The sequence below is a fragment of the Alexandromys fortis genome, unplaced genomic scaffold, assembly GCF_014885135.2.
Source record: "Alexandromys fortis isolate MF-2015 unplaced genomic scaffold, M_Fortis_MF-2015_v1.1 scaffold_5, whole genome shotgun sequence".
NCBI classification, from domain to species: Eukaryota; Metazoa; Chordata; class Mammalia; order Rodentia; family Cricetidae; genus Alexandromys; species Alexandromys fortis.
Genome location: NW_026067924.1, coordinates 26,291,695 through 26,310,537, shown reverse-complemented (window position 1 = coordinate 26,310,537; position 18,843 = coordinate 26,291,695). Strand labels below are relative to the sequence as shown.

Sequence of the window (18,843 nt, the reverse complement as noted above, 5' to 3'; positions counted from 1 at the left end):
ATGAGTTTTAAGAATGATAAAGTTAATGTCATATGTATTTTTTGCCTTGACAACATTTTAAAAGTCAAGGCAAAAAAATAATATACTTAAGGGTGGCAGGGCATGATGGGGTAGAATATGCTCAAAGTACATTCATTATACACTCATGTGGAAATGGTCTTATGGAACCCAGTATACTAAGAATTTTAATTTTTAAGTTTTTCTTTATTTTGTGTTTATGGGTATTTGCCTCTATACATGCCTCTGCATGACATTTATGCTTGGTACCCATGAAGGCATGAAGACCCCCTAGAACTAAAATTACAGACAACAGTTGTGAACTGCCACATGGTCCTTTGGAAGAACAACTATTGCTTCTAAATGCTGAGCCACTTCTCCAGCCCCACGATAAGAATTTTTAAAAAGAGAAAAAGAAATAGCCAGTTTAAATGAAAACATAATAATAATTTAAAGTCTGATTTTCCTACTTTGTATGCACCTGATCTCTTCATTCTCAAATTAGGAACTGCATTGAAAAGGTCATAGGAAAGATCGGTGTTTGCTATATTTCTGTTTTACAAAAATAAGTAAAATTTTGAAATGGAGAAATAAAGAGAGAAATGAAAATTTGCCACCAATGCCCTTTTGTTATGCTTCTGCAATGCCTCTCTATGTGAAGGATCCTGTTCAAAGTAAGTTTGTGAGCTCACTGAGTTTCCTTATATTTCTTGAGCCCGCTGGACCCTCTGCTTAAGGTCTTGAAATTTTAAAATGAGACTGGCCACTTAAAGAAATAGCTTGTGCTAGGAAGATTAACACACGCATGCATACACACACACACATACACACACACACAGATGTGAGTTTCATCTGTGAATTTTTATATAGCTAAAATATCTCTATAAATCTCAGAATATTTATTTTGAATCTTTTATTATAATCAATATTATTAACAGTTCAAGTTAATTCAAGTGATAAGCAAACATTTAAAATGGAAATATAAACAAATATTTTTAATACACACCAATTACCAAATCAATTGATTGTGAATTGAGATATATAATCTGTCATTTTCCTAGATATATTCTCAAGTATAAACATAAAAAAATAAGAATGACTGTCCTTGTCCTTCTGGTTGGTGTGTTGGACATATTAGAGTATAGATTGAAACTCAGAAGACCATGTGTTTGACTTCATTTGACAGTCCTAATTTGCTTCCTGTGTGTTTTTTAAAATCTTTTTACATCTGGCTTTTCTATTACATTTATCTTGCATATGATTACATTGCTTGAAGTGGTCCTGTTTCTCAGGGTGAATGTTACTCTCTCTCTCCCATCTGCCCTGGGTCCTAGCCCTGATGGCCTATTTTGTCTCTGCAGTGTATACTCGGGGCATCAGTCCATTTTGATTCCACCCTCTGAGCTGGAGACCAACCCTGCCTTGTGGCTTCTTGCTGTGAGTCAGTACAAAGTCCGGGATACCTTCTGTTCTTATTCGGTGATGGAGCTTTGTACCAAGGGGCTTGGCTCACAAACTGAGTCCCTCAAGGTAAGCAGCCCCCCTTTAGGGCTTCAATGTTCACCAGCCCTCAGGCCACTCTCTGGTCTTGAGAAAAGACACTCATGCACTGGGTGAAGCCAGCACAAAGGGCTGAAGTGTGATCTGCTTGCAAATTGATTTGGAGGGAAATGAAGTTTTAGGTTTTCCCCTTGAATAACTTACCACTGCCACAGATACTACTAAGCAGGACTGTAGTTTGTCCTAAATTCCTCCATCAGTGTCAAGACATGCTAAATTTTTCTCTGTTCCTATCTGATATTAATATTCAAGTAGAAAGTTTTAAATTTATGCATTCATCTTTAGTTTGTTGTAAGGCATTTATTTGAAGGTCTGTGCTGTAACAACAACTAATTTTGCAGCTAAGTGAACAGTGTTTTGGTTTTCACTTTTCTTTTTCTTTTTGATTTGCACTGAGAGCAGTATTTCCCTCCATTTAAACTGAGGGCATTTGATAGACATGTTTTCATGGTAAGTTGAATAATCATTTTTAAAAGGGAAAAAATAATGCTGAGATCTGTCTTGATAGTATTCCAACCTGCTATTCTCTGTCTGTGCAGTGTGTCTGTGTCTGCAATTATGTAGGTTATTTATGTTTGTGTGTATACATATAGTGAAGCAGAACACAGTACATCTATCTCCTCTGATTTTTTCCTATTCAGCCCAGTGCAATAAAACAAAATATGAAACTAAAATGTTAAACTATGTAAATAAATACAATTTTCAAAAATTACTTATTTACATAAGGAAGAATTACAGAGCACAATTATCTCTTAGATCCATCTGTGTTGCATTACATCGTGGCCTGGTGCATTTTCATTAGCTTTTTTGTTGACATTACATAATAATAACTATTACAATTGAGTGGTAACCAAGCGCTTTACATTTCAGTTCATACTTGCTACAGCTCTGGGAAGCAGGATATGTTACTATCTTCCTTTTAAAGATGAGAAGCTTAAATTCAGAGGAATTAAGCAACCTTTCTACCCACATTCGTACACTTAAAGAATTATAGAGATAAATTTTGAATTGCTAGTTGGAGTTGCTGTTGTGGCAAAGCCTCTTGAACCTTCACAAAATTATTAGTAGTATTCATAGTTTAATTGTTCTTATACAACTTTATGCATGCAGTTATGGTTATACAGCAGGTCTTAATGTCAAAATTATCCTGAAATCTGGACGTGTGTTCCAGAGGTGACGCACATAAGAGGGACTAGTTTGGGTAATTCCTGTGTCAGCAGCTCTGCTTTCACACGGGCCAGCATTACTCATCGTGCACTACCACCTTCAGTAGAGGCCCTTTTGTGACTGATCTCATCTCCCTGAGGCACGCGGCTTTAACCAACCAGTGTTGTGTTCAGTTCATTGAATTTCTACTCCTGTGCTTTTCATTGTATAGTCCAGCTTTCTATATTTGTTGCAGAACCTGAGAAATAATTAATGGGGTGTTTACTGTAGAAATGGAAATGCACCTGATAATGAAAGTTGGTCTCAACTTTTCAAGTCTCATAAGATGTAAATGGAGGCTGGGCGGTCATGGTGCACACCTTTAATCCCAGTACTTGGGGCAGAGAGGCAGGCGGATCTCTGTGAGTTTGAGGCCAGTCTGGTCTACATAATGAGTTCCAGGACAACAAAGACTACAAAGTGAAACCTATCTCAAAAAAACAATAAATAAATAAGTAAATATTTTCTAAAAAGATGTAAATGGAGAACTGTCATTAGGAAATTGTCTAAGCACTTTAGTTTTGTCTTTCTGCTTAAACATATTTTAATATGTATATATTTTAAATAAGTATAAACATTTTAAAATATGTTTAAACATTTTTTCATTCCCATATGAGTTATTTTATAAAAAATGCGTGTGTGTGTACATGCATGTGCACTTGCTTGAACATGCTACATGTTTCCTGGTACCTGTGGAGGCCATAAAAGAGTGTTAGTCCCTTGGAGCTGGAGTTACTGACAGCTGTGAACTGTAAGATGTGGGTAATGGAACTGAACTGGGGTCCTTTAGAAGACCTCCAAGCACTATAACCACTGAGCCATCTTTCTAGCCTCACTGTATGTAAATTCTTGTTAGGTCATTCCCAGAAGAATGCACAGTAATGCTTGCTCTTCCCAAAAGAGAGTGCTTGTCTCACCCATTTCTTTACAATTCTTGTTGTTGCTTCAAACATGTTTTCAGTGACATCTTGACATTTTGAATACCAGTATGGTTTTGTCCTGTGCTTCTGTTGTTTGTTTGTTTGTTCAGCTGGTTGGTTGGTTTAGTTTTATTGCACTAACCTAGAGTGGTTTATAGAACATTTAGATTCGATGGTATTAGATTGAAGAACAATGTTGGAATCTCATCATTCCTGTGCGATTCTGAGTAAAAGGGTGTCTAGGTTACACATGTTGAACACTTTCTTAGTGTCCCTGCCCTTATTTCCAGGCACGAGGACTGGACTTGTCCCGAGTAAGAACCTGTGTGGTTGTGGCAGAAGAACGTCCCCGAATTGCCCTTACACAGTCTTTCTCAAAGCTCTTTAAGGACTTGGGACTCCACCCACGGGCTGTTAGCACTTCCTTTGGCTGTAGAGTGAACCTGGCAATTTGCTTACAGGTAAGTTTATTGAAACCAGTAAGTGCTGTGTCAGAAGAGTGAGCCCCAATGACAGGTGCACAGTGCAAACCTGTTGAGTGAATTTTCCTTTGGCAGGTGCTTATCTGCATTAGATGCATTTCTTTTCATCACATAGATGTGATTGTTACACACTTGTTTCTTTTTCTGTTTTTAACTGAAGACTGCATGTATAGCCATTATTCACAGCACTTACTCTGCCCTGTCATGCTTTAACTTTGACACAACAGTAGCTCTTGGCCAAAATTGGGCTGTTAGACTTTTATTTCAAAAATTACATACAAGAAAATCATCTGTCTGTGGTTTTCAACCTTGCTTATGCTATGACCCTTTAATACAGTTCCTCATGCTATGGGGTTCTCCAACCAAAAAAAATTACTTCATTGCTTCTTTATAACTGTAATCTTGCTACTGTTATGAATCATAATATAAATATCTGATATACAGAATATCTGATATGCAACCCTTATGAAAGGGTCATCTGTCACCCAAAGGGGTCAGGACCCACAGGTTGAGAATCACTGATCTATGTGGAATCATATGTAGGCAGTAATTTCTGGAGGGAAATTTTCATTATGTTGAGCAGGTCTGGGAAGTTGCTGCTGCCATAGCAACACAGAAACAAAAAGACTACATTTCTGTGAAATAGCTGGGAGGGAGGCAGCTCTCCAAAAGAAGCCTGGCACTGACCATGGCAAAGGAAATGGTGGTGGTTTTCCTTTTCTTCACTAGTCCACTTCTTGGTTTCCTTCACTATTCCTTTCCTCTTTTTTATACACTCACCTGTGAAGGCTTGGAGATGCAAGATTAAGATTGCCAGAAAAGAGTAAATGAGCACCCTCTTTGAGTGCTCCCTGTCTGTGCTTAGCAGTCCTCAATGGAGTGCAAGGTGTGCCCTGAGCACACAGCAAAAGATGGACTCAGCAGTTGCAGGAGAGCAAGTGACTATCAGTCCCTAGCTATACCTCTTTTCCTTTGTCCTCACTGTCCCTGCCATTGATACTCCCAAAGAGGGCTGCTGCGGTCTGCTTCTGGGTGAATCTCAGAACTTTCTTGTCTATGTTAGATGCTTGTGTTTAGCCATTATGCAAAGGGGCAAACAAATACACACTGGCACCTCTGAGGAGATCAGAGCAGAAAGTAGCTACAAACAGCTTGTGAAAAATTACTTTGTAAGTATTCCCTGTTGCCTTCTTTCTTCCCTTCAAATTGGTTGTATACTTTTTTTTAAAAAATGGAAATACTAAGTAAGTAAATTCCACTCAAAATCCAAATTCAATCTTCTCCTATTATTGGAAAGTCTTTTTTCTTATATGAATTTATCTTGTGTTTTTTTTACTGTTCAAGTTTTTATATTTTCTCCTATATCAAAATGCAAAATGTGATAAATGGGAAGGGTGGTGGTGGTGTGTGTGTGTGTGTGTACAATGGAGTATGCTTTAGCCATAAAGACTAATGAAATTACTTCATTTTCAAGACATGCATAAAATTGGAGATCATTATATTAAAATTAAACTAACCAGTTTTACAAAAACAAATATTAAGTATTTCCTCTCATATGTAGAATCTAACTTTGATTTTTTTTCCTACAAAAATGGGCATAAAAATAGAATGGAGTCATTTTTGGAGGGAAGAGATAGCATGAGGGGATCAAGAAGGAGTGAAAGGGGTGAATGTGATAAAGTATATTGTTTATATGTATGAAAAGGTCAATATTATTCTGTCTAGATAGCTAGTAACAAAAACGTACAGCTATTGGGTATAAGGAAAGGAACTTCATCTCAAGAAAGAGTACTTAGGTCATATTATTTGACCAGTTTGCTGATGTTCTCCAAGGAAAGAATAAAATCCAATTTTATCTAGAAACAAAATCAATTATTTTCCTAATATCATTTATTGGTTATCATACATGATTAACTATGCTTTGTACTAGAAGAGAAAGGCACAAAAATCTACCTATTACAGGGATGTGCAGCAGTAGCACAATGGGACACCTCTACCTCCTGTGTGTGATGGCACATTATTGAGCAGAACAGCCATGACAGAGGGCATTGGTGGGAGCAGGATCTTGACCACAGTAATGCTCACAAATGAGGGGAGGGGAAGCTGTAAAGGGATTCCCCATTAGCATTAATTACTGCAACAGAAGGGAAAGCTCTGTGGCTCTTTACTTTCTAAAACTGAAAATTTTCAGATAAAAGCATGCAGTGAACATACTTATTAATTCCCCAGTCTTTCATTTTTATCTGTCCACCTAGATGTACAGTGTTTTAAGATGTCTTACAGAGAATGAAGGTAGTGTGTATATCTTTGCCCTGAAGTGTCTGGCTTATGAGCCACTACGTGACTTCTTCCATAAGTGATAAATAATTGCTGAAGAGAGAAAAGTCTTCAGCGGAGCTGCCTGCAAATTCTGTAGGCAGTTTTGGGAATGTTACATTCGAAAGTCATTGCCCATGATGAGGTGGACTTTCTGGTGACGCAGTTGCCTAAGCCATCCATTCTCTTGTAAGTGACTCCTCACCTGAGTTCCTTTAAGTAAACCCAATAAACTCATTGATTCAGTAAGCTAAACTTTGAATCATTTCATTGGCCATTTGTGTCCTTTTTGGTGTAAATAGACATTTGTTCATGTCTTCCCAGGAGAAGTTGTAGGACATAGAGTTAACATATTAATTCCAAAACTTAAATGTGTATATACATGTGTACACACAGAGTTATAGTTTTCCCTTAAATAGGTTAATTACTTGAAATGAAACATTGTGTAAGATCCAGGCAACGGGAGGCATCCTTGCTTCCTATGCACCTGGCACCTAATGGTTATTTGATAAATATGTAGATAAAATGTTGAGCAAGTGAAGTATTAATTTTATAATGGGAGATAGTAATGTATTTTTACTTTCTTTAAAAAAAAAAAACCCTCATAAGTATGGCTAACTAACTTGAACTGTGTCATCACCAATAGGCCTTGTTTGTGGGTCTTGGAAAAATTTTCAAGCATTTTTGTACTTTTTCATTTTTTCCATGTCTTCATTTAATTTTTAGCTAGGTTTTCCTCTTACAAATGTAATTTACTATTAAGTTAGAAATATCAAAATGTCTGATAGTAGAAATTAAAGTAAATGATATACAAAGGAAAACAGCCCTGCAGTCTCTTGTCAAGGTCCATTGGGACCACATTTTGCTACAGAATTAACTTTTGTAGGGCTGAGCAGCTAGCTCCTAGGTAGTGTGGCATATATAGTTTGTACAAATTCTTGGGCTTTGTACACTGCATGTAAGCGAGCATGGTGGTGCACACCTGTAATCCTAGCTCTTGAGTAAAGTGGACCGAAGATGAGACACTCAAGATCGTCACTGGACACTAGTGTGCTGCGACCAGTTTAGGATGTATTTATAATTTAAAAGCATTTTTTATTTTAAAAAAAATGTTATTGTGTTTTTTGAAAAGTAACAAGAGATGTACCATTCTGGTACTTCCCAGAAGGCTGTGGCGCGGGGCAGCGACTCATAAGTTCTCATACAGTTAAGCCTCTATACCTCAGAAAAGGTGGTCCATCTATGCTCTTGGTTTCTGCCACTCAAGGTAAAATTTACCAGAAACTAATCAGTGATGAAGTTCTTTCCCTTGGGGTATATTTCTTACTGTCAGTGAGATGAACAGTCGACACATAGATCTTTTTTTTTTCTTTCCAGAAAGTGTGATATCTTTTGTTATTGAGGAGGATGAAAGAATAAAGAGTGACTTGGTCAAAGGCAGGTACTTTAGGGTGGGTGATCACAGAAGTTTTTGGACAGATGTCAGTTTGCAACATACATCATATTCACAAAAACGATGGAGCTGTAAAAAAATCTAGGTGATAGTAAAGGAGTAAGGGGTGGTGCAGAAGCTCTGGGGAAGGCTTGTTCACTGGATATTCATGTTCTGTTATTTTATAAAATTAAAAATTATCTGATGAGGCTACTGAACAAAGAAAGCCCATGAAGCATATAGTTTGGAAGGCAGAAACCTTTATGTTCATCCCCATAGTATTTTCTCTAGAACAAGACACAGTGTGAAATAAGGTGTGAGGAAGATCAATGTGCAAAATGAAGCATAAAAAGCTAAGATATTCTGGAGGTTTTCCCACTTTCTTCCTAAATGTTAAAGATGGTGAGAAAACTAAGGCTTCTCTTTGGAAGACCAAAATCACCAGCGCACATAATATTAGCACATCAGTGGGAACATGTGCTGTCCATCGATGGTTGTTTCTGATCACCATACTTCCAACCCCTCAGTGGATAATCAGCTAGTACAATGACGAGATTTGATATCTCTAATACAGTAGTTAAGCAGGCTTGAAAGGGAGCCTCAACCATGTGAATTTGGGCTTATAAAAAGTCTGCTCCTTCAAATGGGACTGATTTCACCTTGAGCTCTTATTTTGACCATGATTTATCTGGAGTGGAGACATTGTTGGTTTTTTTTTTTTCCTTTTCTTTTTTTTCTTTAAAGAAAAAATATGTCATGTAGGTTGTCTAAAAATAAAGTACATTTAAATTTCACTTAAAAAAAAAAAGTCTGCTCCTTGGGAAATGCTTTGTAAAATTAATGCTGTCATTTTTAGGCGATTTCCTAGCCTTTTAGGCTTTTATGTGCTTTATAGATTTGGATTTTTTTAAAAAATACAGAACTAAAAGGCCTGAATAGTGACTTGAATACTCAAAGATGAAATCATGCTTTTTTCCCCCCCCTCTAGTGCTGAACAGACACTGATAAATGCCATTTAAAATGTATCTGAAGGGGCTGGAGAGATGACTCAGTTTTAAAATGCTTGCCTTGCAAGGATCTGAGTTCAAATCCAGAACCCACATTAAAAAGGAATCTAGGCTAGGTAATACATACTTGTAATCCCAACACCAAAGAAGTAAAACCCCAGAGAATCTTAGGGCCTTGCTGGCCAGCCAGCCTAGTCTAGTTGGCAAATTCCAAGCCAGTGAAAGACCCTGTTTGTAAGAAAAGTGGACAGTATCTGAGAAAGAATACTTGAGGTTGTCCTGTGGCTTCAACAAGCCTATCTCTAATTGTATACACATATATGCAAATATATCAGATAGCATGCCATTTTAAAATTTAAAAGGGAGCCAGAGAAATGACTAGGTGGATAAAGATGCTTTCTTACTGTCAAGACTGATGGACTGAGTTTAATCTCTAGGAACCATATGGTGGAAGGAGAGAACTCTCACAGGTTGTCCTCTGATCTTTACCCATGCACCATGGTACATGTTTTCAGCATTCTCCCACACTGTACACAATAAATGAATGCAATTTTAAAAATTAAACTTTAGAAGGAATAAATTATGGGTCTCTTTATTTTACAAGCATCTTCTTCACCCAGCTATTTTCAGTACCCAGCCTCACATATCTCTACCCGTGGTCAGTCCTATGTTGAACAACCTTCTCTTCTGTGAAGTTCATCCATGCCTTTTCTTGCTCACACTTTTATCTGCAATGTTTTTGCCTAAAACTGGCTGTTCACCATCTGCATAGCAGAGGCTATGTCCCCTTCCTGGTTCCTTCTGAAACCTTTCAGACTCCATAGGTTCAAGGGCCTTCATTCCTCTTCCTTTTATTCTCCACACTTTCTGTCATGTCTTCTGTAAGCAGTTGTGCTGGGGAACAGCTTCACTAATGACCTTCTTTAGGATTCAACACACTCTCATATACACTGATGCTGTCATTTCTGAGCAGGAATTACATTGCATCAGCTAAATGAATACTTGCTTGACCACAGCTTAGTGTCCCATCTAAAAAACATAGCACTTCTGAATTTCTCCAAAATTCACTTGTAGTGTGATTCCTCATCAAGTGTATGGTTCTCACAAGTGAAAATGGCCATTTAGGCTTTGCTCGGTAAGAACATGCAGACAGACAGACAGACAGACAGACAAAATGGGGAGTGTTATTAACACTTTGGACCTTTTTATTAGGACAGCTTCTAGTTAAATCCTCCCATATTCATGATAGATAAAGTTTAATTATTGGTTTTTATGATGAGAGAAAAGCTAGAGAGGTTAAAAAAAAGCTAGAGAGGTTAAGTAGACTTTGCTAACTAGCAGAGCTATGGAATAAAAACAAAGAAATCTATAAAAATGAGTCATTCATAATTTTTATGAATGGTATTTCTTAGAATCTTGAGCTATAAAAATGGTTTAATTTTGATTTATTGAGTTTACGATGAATATACTGTAAAAAAAAACTATCTCTTTAGTTTTTAATTAGCTTTAGCATCAATTTCTCTCCCTCCCTCCCTTCCTTTCTCTCCTTTCTCTTTCTTTCTTTCTTTCTTTCTTTCTTTCTTTCTTTCTTTCTTTCTTTCTTTCTTTCTTTCTTTCTTTCTTTCGAGACAGGGTTTTAGTATGTAGCCCTGGTTTTCCCTGAACTCTCTATGTAGACCAAACTGGCCTCTGGGTACTAGGATTAAAGGTGTGGGCCACTATTCCCAACTTAACATCAGTTGCTATAGGACCATTAAACAGTGTCATTGTTTATTAACCTATGCTGGGAACAATTTTCCATAGCATTGACTGCTATTTAAAGCAGAGAAACTCTCTGCATTAGCTATGTAACATAAAAATTAGCATTCTCTTTTCATTAAAGGAAGAGAAAGGAAAATAATGCCTTCCATCTCCCTACGAAGACCTCAGTTGTTTTCTCATTATGGGGCAAAAATAAAAGAAACTTAAATATGAATGCTGGCTTTTTATTACATAGGATAAGATGAGTTATTTGTCTCAGAGGAAAGCTTGTCTATAAATAACTGTGTGTAATTAAATCAATGTAATAGTTCTAGTCAACCTTAAAACTTGAAACTTGAAACTCCCACAGAGAAGGAGAAATACAGTCATCACAATGATAGAAATAAGAGTCATTGATCATTAAAGAGAACAAAATGAAATGCTCAAAGGGCAGCATAACTCACTCAGCATAAAACAAATAGATATAATAAGAGTTTAATTTGAACTTTGAAGCCACTTGTTTTCCTCTGCCATGTTCTTAGATGAGAGAAGTTAAAAATAAAGTGTTGTCAGAAATTTTTGTGTGCTCTAGGGAGTTAGTCACTGTCAGCTACAACTTTCTTGCCGTCTTCTGCTGTATGTTGTCCTTGGTAATTAAGTCTCTGATCTGAGATTACAGAACCTGGATCCTCCATCACTTGATTTGTTTTTTGTTACAGTCAAGAAAAATTCCTGGGTTTCAGACTATGCTTTGAACCAAGAATCCAGGACCCAAGCTTGTCATTTAAGATCAGTGAGAACAGCAAAGCTGCACCATTCTCTAGCCTGAGCGATTCCATGTTGCTTACCAGCCCTTGAAAAGGAAGCTTTCACTGGTCACGTTTTCCTACAGGCTCAGAGTGAGGAAGTTAGGTCTGGTGTTGATATGGTCTTTTCAGAAGACTCATCTCAAAGCAAAAACAGATAGTGTATAAATAAATGAGCCATGTTCCAGTAAAACATTTCAAAACCAAGCAAGATGGTCTTTGACTGGTCCCTGTGAATCTCCACTTACCAGTTTGACAACTAATGGCACAGCCTGGCAGATGACAGTACAGTGAATTAGCTAGATTTTCACTGTCTTTTGCCCAAACTGTCCCACCTCCACTCTCCCTAAAAATTTAACTTTTTTAAAATTTGTTTTTGTTTTTGTTTTGAGGCAGGGTCTCATGTAGCCCAGGCTGATGTCAAACTCCGTGTCTAAAGAGAAAGGAACAAATATACAGTGTAAGAGCCTGGTACTTGATAGCTTCATACTTCAAATGTACCTCTGATGCTTTTCTTTTACTAATCTTATGAATAGGATGGGGTACCGTAGTTGTAAATGTAAAGACTTATCTTCACTGTCATAATGAGAAAATTATTTAAGGAGCTGAAAAGGTGGCTCAGAGATTAAGAGCACTTACTGCTCTTGACGAAGACCTAAGTTTGGTTCTCAGAACCTGTGTCCTCCACTAGTGTCTACGTTCACAGGCGCAGACACATGCACACACATAATTTAAAATAGAATACATCTTTTAAAAAAATGTTTCAATGAAGTCAGTAGATTAAACTAATGAAATATATACTTCGAGGTGAACCATTAAGATATATGCTTGCAAGTGCCATAGGAAAGAGGAAACTCAAAGCACCATAAAGTCACTGTTGAGACATGCTATCTACTTTTCTGATAAAGATACTGCCACAATTAACATGCCATGATCTGTCCTCTACTTCTCTTTTGTGCTCTGTGGATATGTTGACATCTTTTCAGTTTTTCCCACCTTTAACAGTATAGTATGGTTAATTTTAATGGTTTCCATATTTGACATTGTTTTGACCTTGTTATTACTTTGTTCCTTGCTTTCTGCATTCTCTTTCCCTACCCCATCCCTCCCTTTTCTTCATCCCATTCTAAATTGTTGTGTTCTTTTGTGTGTGTCTCTCCTATGTGTGTCCTTTGTGTTTTGTGTCTATTGGCCTGTTGTCTTTTCCTTTTTTCTTGTCCCCACCCTCCTGCTGCTTGTAGCCCCACCGGCTGTGGACACAGGCCGAGCAGGTAGGGGACTTTTTTGTTCATCACACCAGTTCATACCCATTTCCTTACCTCCTGCGTTTCTAGCCTCCAACATTGGAACATGCTGGAAGTGCAATGCAGAAATGGACAGGTGCTCTACAGGTCTGTGGCAGAGGCACCACCTAGGGTAGATTCGATCTACTTCCATTTCCCACCATTGTCCACTTTTCAGGACTTGTTTTATGCCTTGCTTGTTTTTAATTGACCACCTATGGTTTTGAGTCTCACATTGTTCACTACGTTGGACAGTGTCTCACTACCTGCTCCTCTATAACACAGATCCATTGAATAATTACAAGGTAGAAAGAATATTGTTTGTAGGACACTATCACTATAAGCATACAAGTCTTACTTGCATGTGTTTTGTTTTCTCCTGCTCTCAGTGGTGGGAATCCACTGACTACTATCACAGAGTATTAGAACAAAAAAGTAATGATTTGTTTTGTCTTAGGTAGGGTTTTACTATGTAACTCTAGTTTGCCTGGAACTTAAAAAAATACCTACCTGCTTCTGCCCCTGCTTCCTGAGCACTGGGATGAAAGGCATGCACCATCATGCCAGCAAAGCTGTCATTCATTCTTACATTTAAACATACTTGTGGTGCAAAACTGAGATTCTTTCTTAAAGAAATATAGTACAATTTATGTAAATTCTGAAGGGCTTAACTTCTCCCACCCCTTTCACAAATCTCTAGTATTTACCATAGTTTTTTTCAACCTCGGTATTGCATTGCTTTAACACTAAATGTAAAATAGTATGTCATTTCAGTAATAATAGTGAGCAGAGGCCATTGGTCAGAAGTCAGTCCCATATATTTTTAGAAGATATTTGTGATGCCAAGATGAGATTTTTGGACTGCTATGTTAAATGAAGACAGCTCAGAGTACTTACTGCTCAGCTGACTTTGGGAAACATAGAACCTCCCTGACTTATGTCACAGACAAAAATAGCCTTCTGAGACTGGAGGCACAAGCAGGGCTAAAAGGAACAAAATAATTATCTCTTGTATCTTCCTCCTCAATCTGTCAACTCCTGTCACGCTTCTGCTTCAGTATCTGAAGGTCTAAAAATAGCCTTTCTGAATGCATATTGTGAAAAATTCTTAGCAAGACACTTCATATCTCTGACAAACCACTTCTGCAGCCAAACATTTTCTAGTAAAACAAGTACCCCCCCCTTTTCTTACTATATATGCATAAATAGGGTCAAGCTTTTTGAAGGGCCAGTGTGATCCTAAAATGTTCCTTTGGGAATTTAGATGATCAAACCAGATATTTCACCAGTTAGTAGGATGTATAGACATATCTTCTTTCCCTGCAGACAGGTTAACCATACCCTGTTGTTGTTTATAGGGGACATCAGGACCTGACCCTACCACTGTCTATGTTGACATGAGAGCCCTGAGACATGACAGGTATGAGTTCTCTCCTCTTTCTCCATTTCTCCCTTCCTCCCTTTTTAGTGACCTAGTACATGTGTGTCCAAGTTAAAAAAAAGTGAAAGAATTCATGTTTATTTGTTCAACATATCATTATATGAATAAAGTGTATGACAGAGCACGTTGGCTCAAACTTTACAGATTAAAAACTTGGTTTACAAGACCAATGGTATGACTAGTAGTGTCTGACATACCTTTCTATTTGGAAGTCATGGCCATCTCAATCAGGTTCCATTTTACATATCAATATATGTCAGCATTTTTACATGAGAATGTGTTTGGGGGATATGTGTATGCACTCTTGTGCCATATGTAGGTGTTTCTATGAAAAAAATAGAAGTGAACCTACTTTTTCTGACAAAGTGCTGAACAAGATTTTAAAGTGGGGCTATTGGTGTGTGTCATTTGTGGTTTTTGTGTAAGGTATATCTCAGGAAGAGAGGGTAGGGATCGCACAAAATTTAATCTTTTGAAGGAATCCCTGCCTCAACTAGAAGATCCTATTGAGATGGCCAAGAGAGAAGAAAAAAAAATCTTTTTATTTTACATCAGTGCTTCGCCGTTGAAATGACTGGTGTTCTGCTTGGTGGCGGTAGAAATGCCCCAGTATTGTTGTGGTGTGCAGACATAAACATAGATTGATGTCATAGGTGGTTAGGTTCCTCCCAATCCCAGAGACAGGGTTTCTCTGTAGCTTTGGAGCCTGTCTTGTAACTAGCTCTTGTAGACCAGGCTGGCTTCGAACTCACAGAGATCCACCTGCTTCTGCCTTCTGAAGGATCAAAGGCATGTCACCACCACCTGGCGGTTGTTAGGTTTTACATGAATGTGTTACTGTATACTAGGTGTGTTGTTTACCCTGTGTTTTCTAGAAGTTCATTCATCTATCAACACTATAATATATGGGGGGAAAGACCAAAAATGGTTGTGTGGATGGGGGGTAGAGCTGGAAAGCAGCATGTACCCCTGCCTGACAGAGTAAGTAGTTGAAACTCTTCAGGAACAGGAATCAGTATCTCTGCAAACTGAGAAGAGGTCCAAATTTGGTGATCAGGTAAAAAAAAGTGCAACACTTCGGAGACCAGGGTAGTCACCACTCCTATTTCCACAAGGCTGTATGCATCCTTAGCTAATATTAGACCATATCTGAAACCATTTTTGCTTGGTGCAATTTGCCATTAAAAGTGATATGCTGTTATATAGGTGATAGAGTCAGGGACACTGTCCACATCCTGCAGTACCTAGAACAAGTGCTGAAGTATTAGCAACACCAAACAGAAACCAATAACACTCTTGTTGATGGCCTGCCTGCCTTTATAGTCCTCTGGGAGACTCTCAAAAATCACAGATAATTAGAGGCGTTGTTATTAAAGCCCCTTACATAATGGCTAGGGACCAATGAAAATGATTTTCCCCTCAGCACTGTCCTTCACTGAATCAGGTTCTGGATGGTCAGAGTTCAATCCAGAGCGTTTAAAAACTCAGAACCAGCATTGGGACAATTGAATAACTCGTTCCAGGGTCAGAGGCATGAAGGACTCCAAGTGATGCCTTTGCATCTGAAAACAAATCCATTTAACTATAAACCTTACTTGGACAATGTCTTGTTTGTACAGCTTGCTCAATGAGTGCCTGTGCTAATGACCCTTTAGCAGTTCTGCCTTTGGCCTGGTTCCTCAAATACAAGAACAGACTTCTCAGTGCAGAATGGTTGGATGTCCTCTTGTGTTATGAGTACTTTAGCAATCAGAGAAATCCTCAAGTTTGGATTTTGAAGTTTTCTTTTGGCAAAAGACAGAATGTCTCAAGAACTGTCTTTATCTATTAATTTTTATCTATTATATTTATCTATCTTTTTAACCCATCATTTGTTTTCTTATGATAAATTTCCTTACTGAGAAGGGCAAGGTATAAAGAAAGTGCTATGAAATGGTGGTCTGCATGGTATATATTGATGAAGTAATCTATGTTCAGTATCAGATCAGCACTGTCCTGGAAAGAGCAGGAGGACTGTGTCAAAGATGAGCCCTTTGTCATCAACTAATTCTGTAATCTTGACTAAGACCTTATGAGTGACACTTGTCCTAATTTCAAGTCAGTACTCTTTCCTGCCTAGGATGCTTTGCTCATATTAAAATAATTAGAAGCAGACATGATAGTGAGTTGTGTACTGGAAATTGCTCAAGGGCTATGCATCATTAAACTCACTATATAATGTCATCATTTGTGATGATCAGGAATGATGTTGCTCTTGATGGACTGCTGGACCACAGCTCCTCCTACATGGAATACCTTAGACTAAGGGGCTGTGTCTGGGCAGTCCCCAGACCTCATATCAGCATGGTGGACTGTACTTAAGGACCTTCTAAGAGCTTGGGTATGATACAGTGCAGTTTCCCTGAAATAACCTGCTTAGTTCTCTTCTCTATCAGAGAAAATTTGAGGATTATTCCTCAGCCCCCAGAGTATCTCCTGAGATCTTACCCTTCTACCTTCATTCAGGTCTGCCTCAGGCCTTTTCAGTCTACTTTTTCTGTTAGATGTACCTGCTTCTCTTGTTCTATGCTGACAACTCTTCTCCACATCCTGAGACTGAGATACCTCCATGACTCTGCAACTCACTTTCCTTATATTTCTACTGTGGGTATGTGTGCATGTCTATGTACATGTACATGTTTGTGTATGTACTCGTGCAAATGAGAACTCTTATGTGAATACACACGTGGAAGGCCAGAGAACAGCTTGGGATGCCATTATTCAGGTTATATTCACCTTTGTTTCTTTGGTTGGTTGGTTGGTTGGTTGGTTGGTTGGTTGGTTGGTTGGTTGGTTTTTGGCTACAATATCACTCCCTGAACTTACCACATTTGCTCTACTGGCTGGACAATAAGTTCCAGGGATACTTCTGCCTCCACCTTGCAGTGTTGGGAGTATTATAATTGCTTATTATCATGACCAGTTCTTAATATTTGTTCTGGGGATAAGACTTGGGTTTATTAAATGAGTTATCTCCTCAGATCCATCCTCCACTGTATTTTTCAATAGATAGACATTTACCATGTACCTGCTTTGTCCACTTGAGACCATCTGCCTAGGGCCTTTTTCCTTGACCTACTACATAAAATCTCAGTATCATCTTCATCTTTCATTCACCTGTCAGTGAAGGTCCACCTTCCTGACATCCAGACACACTGACAGCCTCATCTACATTTTTGGGGTTCCTCCATGGCTTCCCCCAGGGATATTTTTCTTGTAACCTTGTGAGAAACTGAATCCATCATTCTCAGCTAAAATACAATCTCCTCTACATTGAAGCCACCTCTTCCAAGAAGGAAATAATCACCCAGGTTTTACATCTTTAGCATTGCCTTTGACCTTAATCAATATATGTAAAATATACTTTGTATTGCATCACCTGTGATATAGTGGCCCTGGGATTGGACAAGCCCAAGTCTAGATCTCCTCCTTATTTATGACCCTGGGATAGGGTATTAGCTCTAGGCTTTCAATTTCCCTGTATTTAGGATGGGAACAGTAAAATGAGTCTTTGCAGGTACCTGTAATAGCTGGGGTTTGTGGGGGGAGACAATAATTCTGATGTTCTTAGAGTAAGTTGAGACATGCTGGGAGCCTTGGGCAGAGAGAAGGTAGAAATTCTAGTAGTAAAGTAAATCTTCCCTACAGAGGCCTAGTGTCTTCATGCACAATACCCAACCATGCTACCCTCAGAGAAAACACAATGCCAATAGCTGGAAGGCCGTGAGATAAGAGAGCTGTTAAAAATGTTATTTTTTCATTCTTCTGGTGTTCCTATTAAAGTAGGCTAGTGGTTTTCTCATTACAGCTAGGTGAGGATCTGTCAAAAGGATTAATTACTTTACCTATTGATTTAATGGGACATTCACTTGGGAGTGTCAAGACACCTGCCCAATTATCACTTAATTAGCCTGGGAAAGCTTAGTTTTTCAGTATGCTGTGCACTGTGGGAAAGTAGAGAAGACCGGTAGGTGCAAGCTAGCTTAGAGACTGAGATCAAGATCTCAGTAGGTCCGTTCTACGGAAACAAGTGATTAAATAGAGTCATTAACCGTTTAAGCTTGGCTTTATGTCTCTGTGTTTATACACATTTTATTCTTGTAGCCCAAATGTTAGGGATTTGGCAATCTGCATTTGGAGCCAGGTTGTCATGGAGAACATTTCTGCCTCACATAATGAAGATACATATTCCTCCAGTTTCCAGAATAAATTTAGTTACCACATATACAAGGGAAAATATTCAGGGGATATTTGAAAGTTATTAATTTTTAAAGGTATTATTTACTGTGTATTTATTTAAAATGAATAATAATTCAATCTCTTTCAGTTTGATCTTTTCTTAAGCACTTGAATTGGTCCATCTTTAGGAAAGAAAAATATTTCTCAGACATCTGCTGTATGTACTGGCTTTTTGGGATCCTATTCTCTTTGGATGTATACCTTGCTAGAAGGAGGGCTTTGGACCTTCCACAAAGCAAAGTGTCTTACCTCTCTTTTTTTTTTTTGTTTTTTGTTTTTTTTTTGGTTTTTTTTTTGTTTTTTTGTTTTTATTTTTTAGGTTTTTTCTTTTTTTTTTTTTTGAGTATAAAAAAAAAAAAATTTTTGCATCCTCCC

At 38.0% G+C, this 18,843-nt stretch overlaps 1 protein-coding gene across 3 annotated transcripts in view; it reads left to right on the top strand.

Moving 5' to 3' along the window:
* Positions 1 to 18,843, top strand: part of Dip2c (disco interacting protein 2 homolog C) — a 353,635-nt gene that overhangs the window by 317,172 nt on the left and 17,620 nt on the right. For all 3 annotated transcript variants that reach the window (XM_050142287.1, XM_050142289.1, XM_050142290.1), the window contains 3 exons: positions 1,359 to 1,527; positions 3,974 to 4,144; positions 14,108 to 14,169. In XM_050142287.1, the coding sequence (XP_049998244.1) occupies positions 1,359 to 1,527; positions 3,974 to 4,144; positions 14,108 to 14,169 (402 nt within the window). The remainder of the gene's footprint in view (positions 1 to 1,358; positions 1,528 to 3,973; positions 4,145 to 14,107; positions 14,170 to 18,843) is intronic.